We start from the raw sequence: 16,611 nt of genomic DNA, 5'->3' as shown, positions 1-16,611 counted from the left end.
TTCTGAGGGAAATACACTGGTTCCTGGGTAGACCCCTCCGTGGGCCAGGACCTGCTTACATGAGTGGCCAGCCACTTCTGCCACTCGGCTGTCCAGAGTCAAGGGGAGAGAGGGGCACCCTCAGCCTGGCAGGACGTGCCGTGTCTCCCATGCACGGTCACATCCGTGCTCTGGAGATGAACCCAGGGCTGGCCCTGCTCTCCCGGGCGAGTATGCCAAGCCCACAGGAGAGGGCCTGGTCTTGCTGGGTGCTGCGTCCTGGAAACTAGTCTTCACAAGGGGGCATTTTATCAGTCTCAGGGGGGGTGAGACCTGTTGACAGCACCACTCCCATCATCTATATACTTGCTGGAGGTTTTTTTGTTTTATTTTGTTCTATCATCTACTGAGAGAAGAACACTAAAATCTGCAGCAGTAACTGTATGTGACTGCTTTTCTGCTGTAAAGTTACACATCTAGGATTCTGGCCCCTTCCCACTGATTTGATCCTCTTGTCACTAGGAAATGTCCCTTTGTCTCTGGTGACGCGTGGCGGGCGCTCTGACAAGGCCACCCCAGGGCTCTCAGCACTCATTCACACGGCACTTTCCCCACCCTTCCGCTTCTCACCTGAGTCTTTATATTTGAAAAGTGTCTCTTGAGAACTGCTTCTGGTCGGGTCCTGCCTCTCGCCTTCAGTGGGAAGCGTTGCCTTTTGACCGGAGCGTCGGTCTGCTTACAGGCAGTGGGCTTACTGACGTGGCTGGTGTTGGATCCACCTTTTTGCCTTTGTTTTCCTTTTGTCCCTATGTTCTGTTTCTTTCCTTCCCTCTCTTGGATTAACTGAATACTTTTTACATTCTATTCAATCTCTTCTATTGGACTTCTAGGTACACCTTTGTACTATTTTTTTAACACTTGCTGTAGAGATAAACTAGTCACAGTCTGTCCTGAATTAATCTTACTTCACAGGTGACATAAGAGTCCCAATCAATACACGTGTGTTTATCGTGCTCCCACCCTTGGGTTATCATTGTCACACGTTTACTCCTACATTCAATAATAATGCCACAATGCAATGTATCGTTAATAATCCCACAATACAATGCATTTTTGTTTTGAATAAGCAAATGGCTTGTAAAGAATTCAGTACAAGAGAAAAACCCTCTTACATTCACCCACAATTTACCATCTGCAGGCTCTTCCTGTGTCTGCAACTGCGTTTCCATCTGGTTCCATCTTCCTTCAACCTCAAGAATGTCCTTTGGCCTTTCTTGTTCTGCTTATCTTCTGATTCCTTCAGCTTTTATCTTAAAACGTCTTGATTTTGTCTTGACTTTTTGATGGTTACTTTTGGTGGATATAGGATTCTAGATTGAGAGGGTTTTTTTTCTTTTTAAATATTTAAGATGGTTTGCATTGTATGTAATGCACATTTTCCCCATTGACTTCTTTCTGAGGATCTCTGGTTAACTTTGGTCTTCAGGTATTCCACTACAATGAAAATAGGTGTGGTTTTGTGTTTAGCCTACTTAGAGTTCATTGAAAATCTTGAATCTCGGAGTTGATATTTTAATTCAATTTGAAAAAACTTCAGCTGAAGAACACTGGAAATATTTTTATTTTTAAATATATTTCTTCTGCCTCCTTCTCTTCTGTCCCTCTGAGGCCCCAGTTACACTTGTGTTAGGCCATTTGACATTGTCCCGGTTTACAGGATAGTATTTGAATGTCCCATAGGTGACCCTGTTTCTCAGTCTTTTCTCCCTGTGCTTGAATCTCAGTCGTCTGCTGACCTGCATTCAAAGCCACTTATCATCTCCTCAGTATACAGGTGTTAAGCTCTGCCAGTGACATTTCTGTGTCAGATACTGTATTTTTTCTGTTCTAAAATTTCCACTTAGCTCTTTTAGTTTCCACTTGTTTGTTGAAATCCCCTACTGTACACTTATCTGTCCATTAAAAAATCTTTTCTTGTATTTATAGTAACTGTTTGAAATCTGCTGTCTGCTCCACCATTTGTGTTGGGCCTGGGTCCGTTGACTTTTGTTGTTGTTGTTATTTTTTTTCTGTTCTACTGTTTTCTGTTCTGGTGTGGGCCACATTTTCTTGTTTTCTGTGAGTCTGGCAATTTTTTATTTTATTCCTGTCACTGGAGGGCTGTACTGTTGAGTGTGGATTATGTCACCTTCCATTAAAGGAAGGTTGGGTTTCATTCTAACAGGGAGCTAGTCCACTGGCGGGTCAGCTCATCCTACCGCCATCTGTATCAGGCTTCTTAGGGCAAGGCTGGAGCTGCCATGATGGCTCTGTGCCTACAGCACAGCCTTTCGGACCGCCTAGGGAGGCCAGCAAGGTCTCCCTGACTCTCACCGGTCACCTCCAACCCCGCGGCACAGTGTGGCCCCCACATCTCTCTTGAGCTTGGAGGCCCTTCCCCCCATCCAGGACCTGTTCCCTGTCAGGCCCTAGGGATCCGGCGCTCTGATAGCACCTTGACACGTTCTGTCCCGCAGCCCCTCTCTCATGGCGATCTTGTCATCACCAGCTGCCTCCACAGCCCCGAGTTCCGCTCTCATCTCCTCCCTGTGTTTCTTCTGTCTGGGCCCCCTTCCCAGCGCTGGCTTTGGCCGACACCCCAACCCCCAAGGCAGAGAGCCAGGGCAGATGTGGGGCTCACATCGGATGCTCTTCTCTTGCAAGAGTCGCTGCTTTGTGCCTGGAAACAACTGTTCTGTGTGTTCTGTCAAGTCTCACAGCTTTTTGTTTCATTTTGGTTTGGTTTTTACAGCACAAGAGTATGATATATACCACTGTGTTACGGATACTTAAACCAATGGAACAGAAGAGCCCAGAAATAAACCCATGCCTAAATGGCCAATCAGTATGTGACAAAGGAACCGACAACATACAGTGGAGGAAAGACACTCTCTCCAATAAATGGTGTTGGGAAAACTGGAAAGCTATATGCAAACGAATGAGGCTGGACCACTGTCTTACACTACACACAAGAATAAACTCAAAAGGGATCAAAAACCTAATTATAATACCTGAAACCATAAAATCCCTAGAAGGAACAGGCAGTAAATTCTCGAATATCAGCATTAGTAATTTTTCTGAACACATCTTCCCAGATGAGGGAAACAAAAGCAAAAATAAACAAGCGGGATGATATCAAACCAAGAGCCTTCTGCACAGCGACAGAAACAGCGAACAAACCGAGAAGGCACCCTGCTGAGTGGGAGGGGACACTCGCAAGTGACGTGTCATCTGTTAGAGGCTAATATCCAAAATATACACAGAACTCACACACTTCAAGACCAAAAAAACCCCAAATAATCTGATTTTAAAAGTAAGCAGAAGACCCGAATAGGCATTTTTCCAAAGAATAAAAACAGATGGCCAACAGGTACATGAAAAGTTGCTCCATTATCATTAGTCATCAGGAAAATGCAAATGAGAGCCACAGTGAGAGATCCCTCACACCAGTCGGAGTGGCCAAGGTCAACCAGACAAGAAATGACAAGTGTTGGGGAGGATGTAAACTGGTGCAGCCACTGTGGAAAGCAGCATGGAGGTTTCCCAAAAAACTAAAAATCGAAATACCGTATGACCCAGCAATTCCATTGCTGGGAATCTACCCAAGGAAAACAAAATCATTGTTTTGAAATGGTGCACGCACCCCTATGTTCACTGCAACGTAATTTACAACAGCCGAGAGAAGCAACCTAAGTGTGCATAGATAGATGAATGGATAAAGAAGATGTGGTACATACAGCGGAATATTATTCAGCCATTAAAAAGAAAGAAATCTTGCCATTTGTGACCACATGGATAGACCTAGAGGGCATTGTGCTATGGGAAATAAGTCCATCAGAAAAAGATTAATACCATACAGTTTCACTTAAATATGGGATCTGAAAAACAAATCAGACCAGTAAACAAAAAAGATAGAAATAGACTCATAAACACAGATAAAAACGGTTGGTTACCACGGAGGGCAGCCAGTGAAATAGGTGAAGGGGATAAAGAGGTACAAACCTCAAATTAAAAGATACTTTAGTCACAGGGATGGAAGCATACATGGGGAATATAGCTTATAATATCGTGGTGAACATTTAGTCAGACACATAGTTGATGAATCAAGTTGTTCACCTAAAACCGATAGTGCATATAAACTGTATTTTAATTTTTTAAAACCTAAAACAATCTACAACGCCCTTGCCCCACACACCCCCTGGGTGGTAACCACTCACATGAGTCATCTTCCAAGAACACTGAAGTGCCAGGCGGAGAGACGCGGGCACAGGCCACTGTGCAGGAAACACGGATTTCTAACTATCGGTAAAAACGAAAGCAACATTCTGTGGCAGAGGCACCTGGGGATCCGCAACAGTATGAGTATTCATGTTTTAATGGTTCTGAGAGATACACTACAAACAAGGAAAAGATCATCTGAACCATAGAAGCGCATCATGAGATAGCAAAATGTTCTCACTGATATTTTACAGGATAAATTAAAAGCATGATACTGTGCAAAGAACTATACAAAACAGTCACATGGACAAGGTGATCCTCTAAACACACCTGCGAGGAAAGCTCAAAGAAAGGGGCTTGGTGCTGACCCTCGTGTTCTGCCAGTGTGGAGGACGCGTGGGGGGAAGAGCGCGGCAAGACCGTGAAGTCACCACCCCCCGTCCGCAGCGGACGGGCGGGCGTGAGGACCCGCAGCAGGACACGCCGACGCCCAGCTCTGGGGCTGCTCGTCTACATTCCGGCCCCCGCAGACCCAGCAAAGCGCAGATTCCTGCCACACCAGGCCTGTGCTGTGTGACGCTTTGCCAGGGAAAAGTTTCAAAATAATTAACCTGTGGCGAGCAGGAAAGTAAACTTTTATGACTCAGTATTAAATTGTATCTGTTTTAAAATCAGTGTTCATAAAATCTAAAACTTCACATATGACAACGTGTGTTCACCTTATAAGTTGCACAGGAATAAACCTGAATGTGTGAGATTTATCTACATTAAATAATGTAATTAATGTGAACCATACAATTTATATGAAGTTTATAAAATAAAACAATGTGTCTATGGGAAAAATTACAAAATTTCATTCTCCTAATTTAAAAAAAAAGTAGAACAGTCCTAGACTATCTCCTCTTAATCTATTTTGTGTCTAATTTGGGGATCTACATGAAATTTATTATTAATATATATTCCTTTACATTAACAATATAATTGTGAAATTATGTCTGGTAATTACACACTCAGAATTGAGAATATTGATTAGTGGTTGCACTATTTTTCATGAAAAACTGAAAAACATTTTCACTATTACTGTGAGATGCAATCATAAAAATTACTCTGGGACAAATTCCAGACTAGAGTTTCTACACAAAATTTGCAAAATGGAAAAGAATAGTGTAAAAGTTTGAAATATATGTAAAAGTTTGAAATATATGTAATTTTATGCCATGTGGCTGAATAGTGTCAATGTATTCTGCTCATGTGGAACAGTGCCCAGTGCTCTGCGTGACCTCAAGGTCACGGTGAAGTGTGGCATCTCCGGCAGGGCTAGGGACCACCCATCTCTCTGCCCAGCCCCCTCGTGCCCAGTACCAGGCCCGAGCACAGCTGGCACTCAAACGTGACTGGATGACACAGTCACGCCCAGGGTAGGGGGCAATCCCCAGGCGCAGTGGCACCGGTTACCACCAGAGGGCAACAATGGCTTACAAATGAGTTTTCGGATGTCTTAAGAGAAAATCAAATTTTTAGGGTCTTTTATGACCTCCCGTCCCCTATAAGCACATGTATACATTTACATTTTTAGCTTCTTTTTTTTTTTTTTTATAGGAATGGCTGTTTTAAAACTCTATTTGAGAATCACGGATGGAGAATAGTGAAGCCAGGGAGCACCTGGGTCCTCCCACCACTTCCACTCTGCCCTCCACAAGCAGCGAAACATGTTCAAACGATTCCAGGGCCAAGAGGCCGCGCCCACGTCCGGCCCTTCCTGGAAGACTGTCTTTGTAGCTTCTTTCTTCCTCTTGAAAACAGCTTCTGATTCTTTATCTAAGTGATATCTCCACACTCAGGACTGACTCTCCCGCGCAGCCCCCAGTCCTTTCCGCCAGAGGAGCAACTTCTGAATATTCAGCTCCACCTTCTAGGAGGTATATGCTTACCTCTAAAAACCTGTCTTCTAATTTGATTTCCCAACTTGAAACATTACCTACAGAACTCTTCAATGACAAGTGGGGGTTTAACTTACTCAGACCATCCTTTCCCCTTTTTTCAACTTACTAATAAAGCTGGTTATGGCATTATTTTCAACACCCCTATTCATCATCTTTGTGCCTTGAAATATCGTCATTAGCTCCATCATCTTGTGGACTCTGCACAAGTGGCCACTGACCATGGCCTCCCCAGGCGAGGGCGTCACGGCGCCCACTCTCTCCCACTGGGCCCCTCCCCGCTCCACGCTGCGCTTTCTCTTTGCAATGGATGCATTCGGCTAATTGCCAGAGGCGTCTTCTTCGTTAAAACGCTGATCCTAAAACTAGAATATCACTACACGCCGTGATAGCGGTGTTTTTCACTGCAGGGTCAAGCAGTGTGTTAGTGCTTCCTCGGGTTCCCGGTTGGCTTTTTCTCCACAGCACTACTTTCATTTATCACGGGATCTTTTGGACTCTTCCTGGCGTTCGGCCCGCTCCTCTCCCTGCCCCCACCCTCCATGGCCCCCCTTCATCCTGCGCCCAGGTGGTCTCAGCACAACTTGACAACTCTTCTGGACTTAGCCTGTTATCCCAGCATCTCATGTCTTACTTTTCTTTGGTTTACTCCCTTGTTTTTCTGAAGCATATACTCAAGTAACTTTCTAAAAACAGGTGTATGGAAAGTACAATTTCTAGGTCCCTGTCTGTCTAAAAAAGTCTTTCTCTTACCAGTATAGTTGACTGAAATTTTGGGTGAGTTAGAATTCTAGGTTGGAAATTACTACCTCCACTTAGAATGTTCCATTTTTGTTTCAGCTTCTAGGGATGGTTTCCAAGATTGTTCTGTTTCTACTCCCTGCCTCTGCGAGGATGGCTTCCTTTAAAAGCCTTACAGCATTCTCCTTATGTGCTGATCCGAGGTATCCCCATACTGTGTTTGGACGCGAGAATCTCTCTGTTCTTGCCGGTCACTGGGGGCGGGGGCGGCATGACAAGGCCCCCGGGCTCTGGGGTGCCCTCCTGAATCACCCCTCTCTTGGTACTTCCCTCATTCTTGGAACCCCAGCGCGGGATGCGGGACCTCCTGCTTCTCTGTATCTTCCAGCTCGCATCTACCCTCCGCATCTATTTTCTGAGAGGTTTCCTCACACTTTATCTTCTAACCCTTTACTGCATTTATTTGCAACTCTAGAAATTACCTTCTTGATTTTCAAGGGATCTTCAGTCCTGATTATTCCTTTTCTACAACACTATGTTTTAACTTTTTAAATGCTGCATCTTCTCAAAAACCTTTGAGGATTTCCATGAATTTTATCTTCTGATTATCCCTGCATAACCAGTTTCACCCAGGGTAACCTTCCCTATTCCTTTAACATGGCCTCCTTCTCAGAAGTCTGAGAAAACTTGGCTCACATTTGAGAGTGCGGCTCAGGTGTGGTGGGAAGCCGTAGCTATGTGGGTTTGATTGTCTGTGGACAGGCATGGATTTACAATGAGGTGGGCAGCTGGCAACTTGAGGGGCCCTCTGCCAGAAATCAGAGGCTTCCAGAAAGATCCTTGACCCCTGCGCCTGGTGTCAGGTGTCCTGCCAGTGGCCCAGGTTCTGTGCACCACTGCTGTACACTCCTGGTCTCAGCACACCTGCTACCTGAGTGGGCAGAGGCCAGCAGTGGGCCATCCTCTGGAATCACCCATGCCTAGTAAGGCTAGATGGGACACTAGAAAGCACAAGCTTTTCCTTTCAGAAGCAACATAATTTTCATCATCATAGACTGTCAAGAAAAAATAACCTCTAGCCTTGGACCAAGAGAGGGCAAAATGTCAACTGCATGAAGAGCAGCCCACACCGTTTTGGAGGAAGGTTGTCCATGGTGAAACCCATGGTGCACGCTGTCCGTAGAATGATGGGCCTGGGCTGGCGTGGCTTTGCAGCAGCCGCCTGTTCTCACGGGGAACCTTCCTGACATTCCCACAGCTCCAAGGAAAATCCTCGTCATCAGCCCCGTCTTGGTGAATGCAGGTGCCTCAGGCAAGGCCAGTGGGCAGATGTCCCAGCAGGAGGCCCCCGGAGGGTAGGGCCAGCAGCTCACAGCTTCCAGGGCCCCCATCCTCCGCCTGCCCACCTGTCCTCCCCTCTTACCAGCCCCAGCCATCCCAGTAAGCACCCACGTTTTTCCAGAACCTACCAACACCCAGAATCCCTCTGTCACAGCCCAGCCCCATCTTGAGCCGTGCAGCCCATGGTCCCGGGAGCCCACGCAGACCACCAGGCCCAGCCACCTTCCCGCCACAGCCGCTTCCACCCGGGCCTGTGGCTGCAATTCTTGTGCAGGACACACATGTGATCTGAGCCTGCATCTCACCTGCCACACCCCTCAACCAGGCCTGCACCTCAACATCCTGAGATGGGGTGCAGACAAAGGGCCTGCTGGGAACACATAGCACCCTGGCCTGTTGCCTTGGGAGCAGCCACCGGAGGGAAGGGGGTCCACCGTAACGTGGGTCACATAGCATGTGACTGTCTTCTGTCCACAGGAAGGCTGATATTCCCACGGGCTCCTGGGGCTTGCCCGTCAGTTGTCTTTGAACTTCTCTGTGAGCCCGTGTTACCTGTTCAAAGTCACTCTGAGCACACGTCCCCTAGGGATGGCAGGGATTGATCAGCCTGTCCCCCTCCGCCTCCAGGCCTGCCCTGCTCACTGCCTGTGGGCTGGGCGCTTCAGAATCCCCCTGACACAGCTCTGCAGGAGCTCTCCACGTGGTCCAGGCCCAGGGAGGTGCAGGGGCACATGGATGAGCCGGCATCCTGTGACCTCCGGGTGAGTGGCTTTCAGCCTGCATGCCATTGTGCGTGTGCGTGCCGCTGTGCGCGTAAGTGGCTCGGCATCCCTCCTGGCCCTCAGGGAATTAGGCCCCATCGTCAGGACACCAGTCAAGCAAGAGGGAGGCTACTTACGGACTAGACATCCTGAGGTGCCCAATGCCCGTCTGGATGGCCTTCTGTGAGCACTTCATGGTCATCTCGTGGTCGTGGGCCACAAACGCGAAGTGGGTCAGCCGCGTCAGCGTCTGCAGCTCCACCAGGGGGTCTGACCAGACGCCCTCGGAAGCCATCTTCACCAGCTGTCCGGTGGGAGGACAGGGGCTCTGTCAGTGTGGCAAGTCCGTGACCACAGGCAGCTCGCCCCCTGGAGCCTAACAGCCCCTGGCGTATTGTTAGCTACCTTATCCCAACACATGCATGACCTGTGTCATGCAAGGCTCCCCCTGCACACGAGGCCCTGAGGCCATCACTGCTCACTGGCTGGGAGCCCAGGCCAGGCATCCTCGGTGCTGCGGTCTGGGGGCTGAGGCCCCAGGGTCCACACATCACCCCCACTGCACCGAGCCTCCAAGAAAGCACAGCAGGAAGCCCCGCGGGACAGGAGACTCAAGGCCCAAGGGGACAGGCTGTGCTGCTGAGAGGCAGGAGGTGCGGTGGGGTGGGGGCCACTCGCACAGCTGGGTTCAGACTCTGGCCACCTCAGGCAAGGCCCTCTGACCCCGGCTCCTTGTCTGAGCAGCAGCTTCAAACGAGTGGCCTCAGGCTGGACGGCTCTGACTCTGCCCAGCCCCTGGGACGCCTATGGACACCCAGTGACACCCACCTGGGCAGACGGCATGACAGTGACACCTGAGGGGGAGATGACCCATGGAAGGGGACAGCTAGAGGTAGGGGACACCTAGGGGAGGAAACAGTGGGGGTAGGGAACACCTAGGAGAGGGGACACCTGGGGGAGGGACACCTGGGGGAGATGATACCTTGCGTAGAGGGGACACCTAGGATAGAGGGAACATCTGGGGAAGGGGATACCTGGAGGGAGGTGACACCTTGGGTAGAGGGGATGCCTGGTGGGGAGGGGACACTAGTGGGGAAGGGAACACCTGGGAGATGGTGACATCTGGGGGAGGGGACAGCTGGGGAGACAGTGACACCTATGGGACGGCGACTTGTAAGGGAGGCACCTACCTGGGCCAAGGGGGGCACGGTGAAGTCCATGAGGCCCAGCCCATTGCAGGAGTACATTTCCAGAGCGATGAGCACCCTGGTGACCGAGTTCATATCCTCGCTGGTGTTCTGGTGGGAAGGAGGCATAGGGCCCTTGCCCAGGGTGCCAGTCCCCCAGTCCCTCCCCGCTAGGCCCCCGCTCCTGGCCCAGCTCACATAAACCAGCTCTCTGGGCCCCCAGTCCGCCCCCCACCCTCACAGCCTTGTGCCCGAGGCTCTGGATGCACCTCCAGGCAAGGCTGCAGAGAGCATCCCCAAGGGTGGGCAGCACCCCCAGAGGCCTGGCGGCCCTTGGGGACACTAAGGACAGTGGCCAGTTGGCTGCAGGGAGGAGGAACGAGCCCCAGGGCTCCCGAATGCTGGGCACCACAGAGCCTGGCACCTGCTCGCCCACATCCAGCCCGATTGGCTGCCGCAGCAGCTGCTTAGCCTTCACCCAGGTGGCAATGAGCTGCTGCCAGGCGCGGGCAGGCACTGCTTCCTTGGGCACCAAGTTGCCAGTCAGGTTCAGAGCAAACTCGCACACCTAAAACAAACGTGTCCCTGTCTGAGTTCCAAGCAGGAAAACCTGAACCAAGACCCAAACGGTGACCTGTGAGTGGACCCAGCTCTTTGTCCAGGTGGCAGTCCTGGAGCAGGGCAGCCTCGGGTCTGAGAAGCCCCGGGGTGCAGAGGGGCTCCCCTAGTCCTCACCCTCAAGGCACAACCCCCAGAGCCAGCAGCAGCCCCTCCGAGCTGTCGCCACAACCCCGCAGCACTGCTGGTCCCAGGGCTCAGTGAGCGGTGGGCACAGCAAAGGTCTGGGCTGTGGGAACACCCTCTCACTGTGGCTGGCGTTGGTTCTGGGAGACTGTGCAGTGAGGACCCCACAAGCTGGAGTCGTGTGCCCGTCGTGTGTCCCCACTGCCCCACCTTGGCGTGCACTGTCTGCAGGCGCTGCCCTCCCTCCGCAGTGCATGAGGGGCGATGTGCTGTGGTGGAGGTGTGGCCCAGCACACACCCTGGACCACACCCCGCCCCCACTGGGCCTTCCCTTCCCGGCTCTGAACCCGGCCTGCTCAGGGTGCCATGGCGGTGAGAGCCTCCCCAACTCACTGGCATGCTCTCTGCCGCCTCTGAGCACCTGGCAGGCAGGCGCCAGGAGGCCCAGGGAGGGCCCTGCTTCCCACGACCCGGGGGGCCCACAGCCCCTCGCCCCCGGCCTCACAGCACTGCCCAACGGCAGGCTGTTCTCACACCCTCCTCCCGGAGGCGCTTCTGAGCCGGGTCCACACCCAGGCTCTGCAGCAGGTTCCCACAAACTCAGCAAAGAACTGGCTCTTCTCCACGTTTACCATGGTTCTTCTGAATAAGGAATGGGTGCTCCCCACCACCCACCAAGACCATCATCTTTCTCCTTTATTATGGATCACTACAATAAAGTAACATTATTGGGAAATAAATTCCATGAAATAAATGAGGTCGCCACATAACCTGTTTGTATGCCTGGTTTGTGAATATTTTATCTGGTTTTGTAGCATTTCTGCACCTTTCTACTTTCGTATCCATACTTTTCTCTGCTCTGGAACAGCAGTCAGAGAGGCACCTAGGCCTTGCGGGGACCCCCTGCCAGCACAGCCACCAGGAGCGCCTGTCTGCCTCCCTCGTGTTTGGAGAGAGGCATGCACCCCTTCCCGGTCCCATGCCCCATTCCCTGGCAGTTGAAACCCTGGGCCATTTCCCAACTCACGCTGCTGTCCCACCTGTCACCTGCCCAGCGACGGTTAGGTCTTCCCTGCCTCGCGGCCCACGTGTGACAAGGAGCCGTACCTCCACCGCAGTTCTGACTTCGGAGGTGGCTCCCGGGTCCAGCGGCACAGGAGGCGGATTTGGGTGTGCCAGCTTCCTGGATTTTTCTGGTGTCTGGGCTGGAATCCAGCTGACGATCAGGCCTCGAGCCAAAGCATTGCAGAGTGTCACCAACATGGTGGAGTCTCTGGAAAACAAGGCACCGGCAGGTGGAAACACAGTCCGCCGCAGGGGCAGGAGCCATCCTGATAGGGCCTCCTGGGCGCCCACTCCAGCGTCTGACGGTGCCCGCCGCAGACTGCCCATCCAAGGCACTCTTCTCAGCCTCCAGACGGAGGACACCAGCAACGCCAGCTGCTTGGGTGATGCCGTGGTGCCCACTGCAGGTGGCCTTCCCACTGAGAGCACGGGCTGCACTCCCCAGGACATCCTGGGGGCCTGACAGAGACGCCTTGTCCTGGTTTGGCAGTCCAGCTGGGGCAGCCTGCAGGCCCCTGGGAGAGGCCTCAGCATTTCCACGGTTAGCAGATTGAATGGCTTGGGCCAGAAGCTTTATGTTTCTCTCTGGAAACATTATGGAACTAAAACATTTAAAGTAGTAAAAAATGGTCTGTATTCATGTTAGGAACTGGGGATTCAAAGTTCGATGTGTCCGCAACAGACGCGGAAGAGCGGCCTTGCACGGGAGGGCCTGGGCTCTCTGCAGCCCCAGCAGGTGCCCGGCCCAGAGCCCGCGTCCCCGAGGGCCCCGCTGGCCGTCCGGACCCGCGCAGGGCCTCGCGCCGAGCGGCTCCTCATCTCATTCTCTATCATTCAAAATTTTTAAAAATCACTCATGTGTGAGTTGGTGCATTCCACCCATTCTAGTATTTCTATGAAATGTGTATCTGTGAAAAAAATTCAAATCAGGCTAAAAGCCAAACCAACAAAACACACTGAGTTTTACATTTTCATCCCAGTTAGGTAAAACTTGGACCCAACTTGCCGTTTTCAAATCCCTAATTTTACGTGGGGAGGAGGCGGGCTCTCGAGCTCACGGCCTTTGCATGGGAGGCGTGTCCTGAACCAGGGGCTGCACAGAGCTTGCCCTCGCACCCCTCAACCCTCCTGAGTGACAGGCCCCAGCACATCTTTCCCAAAACCCTGTCTGGGGAAGCTAGGCAGGCTGGACCCGGCGCTGCGGGGCCGTGTGCGCACATGAGGGTTCCCACGGGCCAGGGCCTCGTCCTCCCCAGGCAGCATAACCTGCGGCTCCGAGAGGCTGAGTACCTGGCTCAGGGGTGCACAGCCAGTGAACAGAGATCTTGGGATGGTGGGCAGCCCTTCGTGTGTCCCCCACAGGCTTCTCAGAAGCCATCCCTACCATCACGGGAAGAACCACCCCAGGGTGGACCTCCTCTGACCCCACAGCTGCTGGGCCTGCAGGGGAGTGGCGGGACACTGCCACAGAAATCGTGAGAGCCACGCTCACCCGCCGTGGCCAGTGGCCTTGACGATGCTCAGGAGATGGTCCAAGGCGTCCACGAGCTCCTTCTGCCTCCCGGCCATGAGGAGGTGGTGGTTGTGGTTCAGGACGTAGACCACGGCATTCTGCACGATCCAGGGCTCCTGCGCCTCTTGTCCTATCTCGGCGGCCTGCAGCCAGCTGCTCATGGCACTCCGCGACAGACTCCCGATCCAGGTCCTGCGAGACACACACCACCAAGCCTGTCCTCTGAAAGCCTTTCCCAGATGGGCATTAAAGACTCAACGGGAAGTTGCCAGTGGCCCCACCTCATCTGTAGGGCCTGGGCATCAGAAAGGTGGCCCTGCCAGGGGCTGCCTGCCGAGGGCCACCACATTCCCCTCAAAGGGCTCTACCCAGCCTGCTCCAACCCCATGAGCACCGGCTTCCCACGAGCTCTTGCATGAACCAGACCCTCCTGTACCTCGTGCCAGCGTACCTCCCTAGCCCATGGTGGCCTGAGTAAGAATCCTGGCTACGGCTGCCCGTGTGGGCCTGCGAACCCTTCTGTGAGGGGCCAGAGGCAAGCATCTAGGCTCTGTGAGCTGCATGCAGTCTCTGTTGAATGCTTTTCTCTATTTCATTCTACAAAATTTTAATATATTAAAACCACTTTAGATTGTAGGCTGTCCGAAAGCCGGCCCTGGGTCAGAGATGAGCTGAGCCCCAGTTTGCTGCCCCTCCCCCAACTGCAGGCAGGGCCACCAGGTATGGACAGCTCACTCCAGCCTTGGGCCTGGGCCTAGACACGCATGGCATGTGCCCTGCTGCAGGGCCAGGCTGTGCTCTGCAAAGGCCCCGAGGGTTTACCTGCACGGGTGTGCCCCACGCTCCCACAGCAGGCGGTCTCCCCATGCTGCATGTGGCCCGTCCCTCCCCAGCGGCACAGCTTGCCGAGGGCCTGTCTGCTAGTGAAGCCGACACCCTGTTCAGCAGTGAGTGGTGAGGTGTGAGGCAGTGCCCACAACACAATGCAGACATGCACCTGTCTCCATATTCACTTTAAAAAATATTTTAAAAGAAGTAACTAAAACCCGTCCCTATCCATTCAGCACACCAGCTTCACGACTGTCTCACACTTGGCGTCCTCTGGAACAGTGGGTGGGCCTCTGTCCCCACTCGGGTGACCAGCGCGCCCGGGACCGAGCACAGCGCCCATGGGGCCCACTGTGGCTCTTCCTCGGTATGGAGTGAGGGGATGCTGCTCCTTTCTGAGTGCCCCACTGCCAGCGCCAGCTCCCCAGTCTCCTTCTCACTGAACCAGTCAGACGCACTCAGCCTACAGGCACACCAGCCCCCTCACTTTTCTCACATGAAATACAGGCCACACTCCTGTTCTGGGCACAGCCGCCGGCATCCCACCATGCCTCCCCAGGCCACAAGCCCGCATGCTCTGTGAGCAAGCAGTGCCAGCAGGCACAGAGGCATCTGGCCCTGACACCTCAAGGCAGCCGCCTACCGGTACATGAGCCAGTCCGTGTCGTCTTCTGGGGACTTGACTATGAGGCCGGCTGGGTGCTGGCTCAGGTCCTCGGGAGGGTTGGGGGGGTCATTCAGCTCTACACCTTCTGACCGCAGAAAGTGGACGGTGGCCTGCAGGGGAAGTGTGCAACGGGAGAGGTCAGGGAGCACAGACCCGGCACCAGGACTGGACATGCAGCCACGCGCAATGGGAGGACACCCTGGGGGAGCCCACGGGCTTCACAGCCTCAGGTGTGCCCCCGGGGTGTCCCCTGCCCCCCCTCCCTGCATGTCCTGTCTCTTCCCTGCCACCCCAGTGCCTCAGGAGGGGGGCTCCTCCCAAGGGCCCACCAAGCCACGCCACTCCTCGGGACACAGCATCCCTAACACCAGTGACTGCCCAGCCAGCACCCGGTGTCCCAGCTACTTTGTGAGGTTGCATTCAAACAGTGCAGGCCACTGGGGCCACACGGCACAGGCTGAGGGACTGAAGCGATGTGGGCAGTGGCCCTGCCACCTGTCTCCCTGGTTGATGCCAGTTCTACCACTGGCTCTCAGCTCCCTGACCACAGGGCTCTGCTCCAGCTGCTGTCATGTCCCAGCTCACGGCCAAGGCCTGGCACTTGGGAGGTGCTTAGCAGACACCCAACGAATAAACCAGTGTGTGCTCTGTCCAGGACTTCCTCCCAGCCCCCAGAAGAAATGACCTCAGGTGGCCACAAGAACTCTGAAGTCACAAAACATCACCAAGTGTCGCTGCCTGGGCCAAGGCACAGGCACTGTGTGTGGCTCAGCCCAGACCGTGGGTCCCGGTGCAGCTTGGAAAGGGCTCAGCCACCCGGCTGACCCCAGGCCTCAGAGCACCCACCACTTGGTGTGAAGGCCCTGCGTGGGCCAGGGTACTCAGCCCACCTCTGACAGGATTAGATAAGAAATGCACACATCTGTCTGTTGCACATGTTCCAAGTGCTGTAAGTCTGGCTGATGCAAACACCCAAGATCCCAGTAACAGTCAACCTAGTGCCTACATAACTGGGTTCAGAAACCATTTTTAGGGAAAATGTCTAACACACATCAGAGTGCATTTGGATTTAATTTTTTCTCCTAGAAAATCTCCCAAAAACCCAGGAAAATGTCCCCCATCTGCAGTCTTAAGCCAGGAACAGAGCTGGAGGGTCAGCATCAAAGCTGCAGCGGGTCAGTGTGCCACACCCCTGCAGAGGCAGGCAGTGGCAGGGGCCTGGGAAGTTGCCTGAGGGGACCCGGTGCCCAGGTGCCATCACCAAGTGCACGCACCACAGTGCACGCTGCAGGGACGCACCTCACCACTGATGAACCCCACCTCTGCGAACTTCCTCAGCAGGCTGGGGGACCTGTGCTGCTGCAAGGTGACTTCTGAGTGGCCCCAGGGCTCCTGCCCCAAGCCATCTGCACCCTGCTTCTTCTTTCCTGAGGGGACAGCACAGCGTCAGCCTTGGTCAGCCGTGGTGCACCTTTTCTAGCAAACAAAGAGATGAGGATTCCTGGCCCGAGTTCTGAGCCTCCCCCCGGTGCTGGGAGGTAGGGGTGAAGGACACCTCTGCACACGTGCAGGGCTCCTCATGGCCCAC

At 53.1% G+C, this 16,611-nt stretch overlaps 1 protein-coding gene across 2 annotated transcripts in view; it reads right to left on the bottom strand.

Annotated features, from left to right (window-relative positions):
* CFAP46 (cilia and flagella associated protein 46) overlaps window positions 1-16,611 on the bottom strand; it is an 89,978-nt gene that overhangs the window by 53,594 nt on the left and 19,773 nt on the right. For both annotated transcript variants that reach the window (XM_073240092.1, XM_073240093.1), the window contains exons 16-22: window positions 16,323-16,450; window positions 15,000-15,133; window positions 13,508-13,720; window positions 12,058-12,223; window positions 10,631-10,774; window positions 10,210-10,317; window positions 9,157-9,323 (exon numbers count right to left, since the gene is read on the bottom strand). In XM_073240092.1, coding sequence (XP_073096193.1) covers window positions 9,157-9,323; window positions 10,210-10,317; window positions 10,631-10,774; window positions 12,058-12,223; window positions 13,508-13,720; window positions 15,000-15,133; window positions 16,323-16,450 — 1,060 coding nt within the window. The remainder of the gene's footprint in view (window positions 1-9,156; window positions 9,324-10,209; window positions 10,318-10,630; window positions 10,775-12,057; window positions 12,224-13,507; window positions 13,721-14,999; window positions 15,134-16,322; window positions 16,451-16,611) is intronic.

The sequence above is a fragment of the Manis javanica genome, chromosome 7, assembly GCF_040802235.1.
Source record: "Manis javanica isolate MJ-LG chromosome 7, MJ_LKY, whole genome shotgun sequence".
NCBI lineage: Eukaryota > Metazoa > Chordata > Mammalia > Pholidota > Manidae > Manis > Manis javanica.
This window is presented reverse-complemented; position numbering and strand designations above follow the sequence as displayed.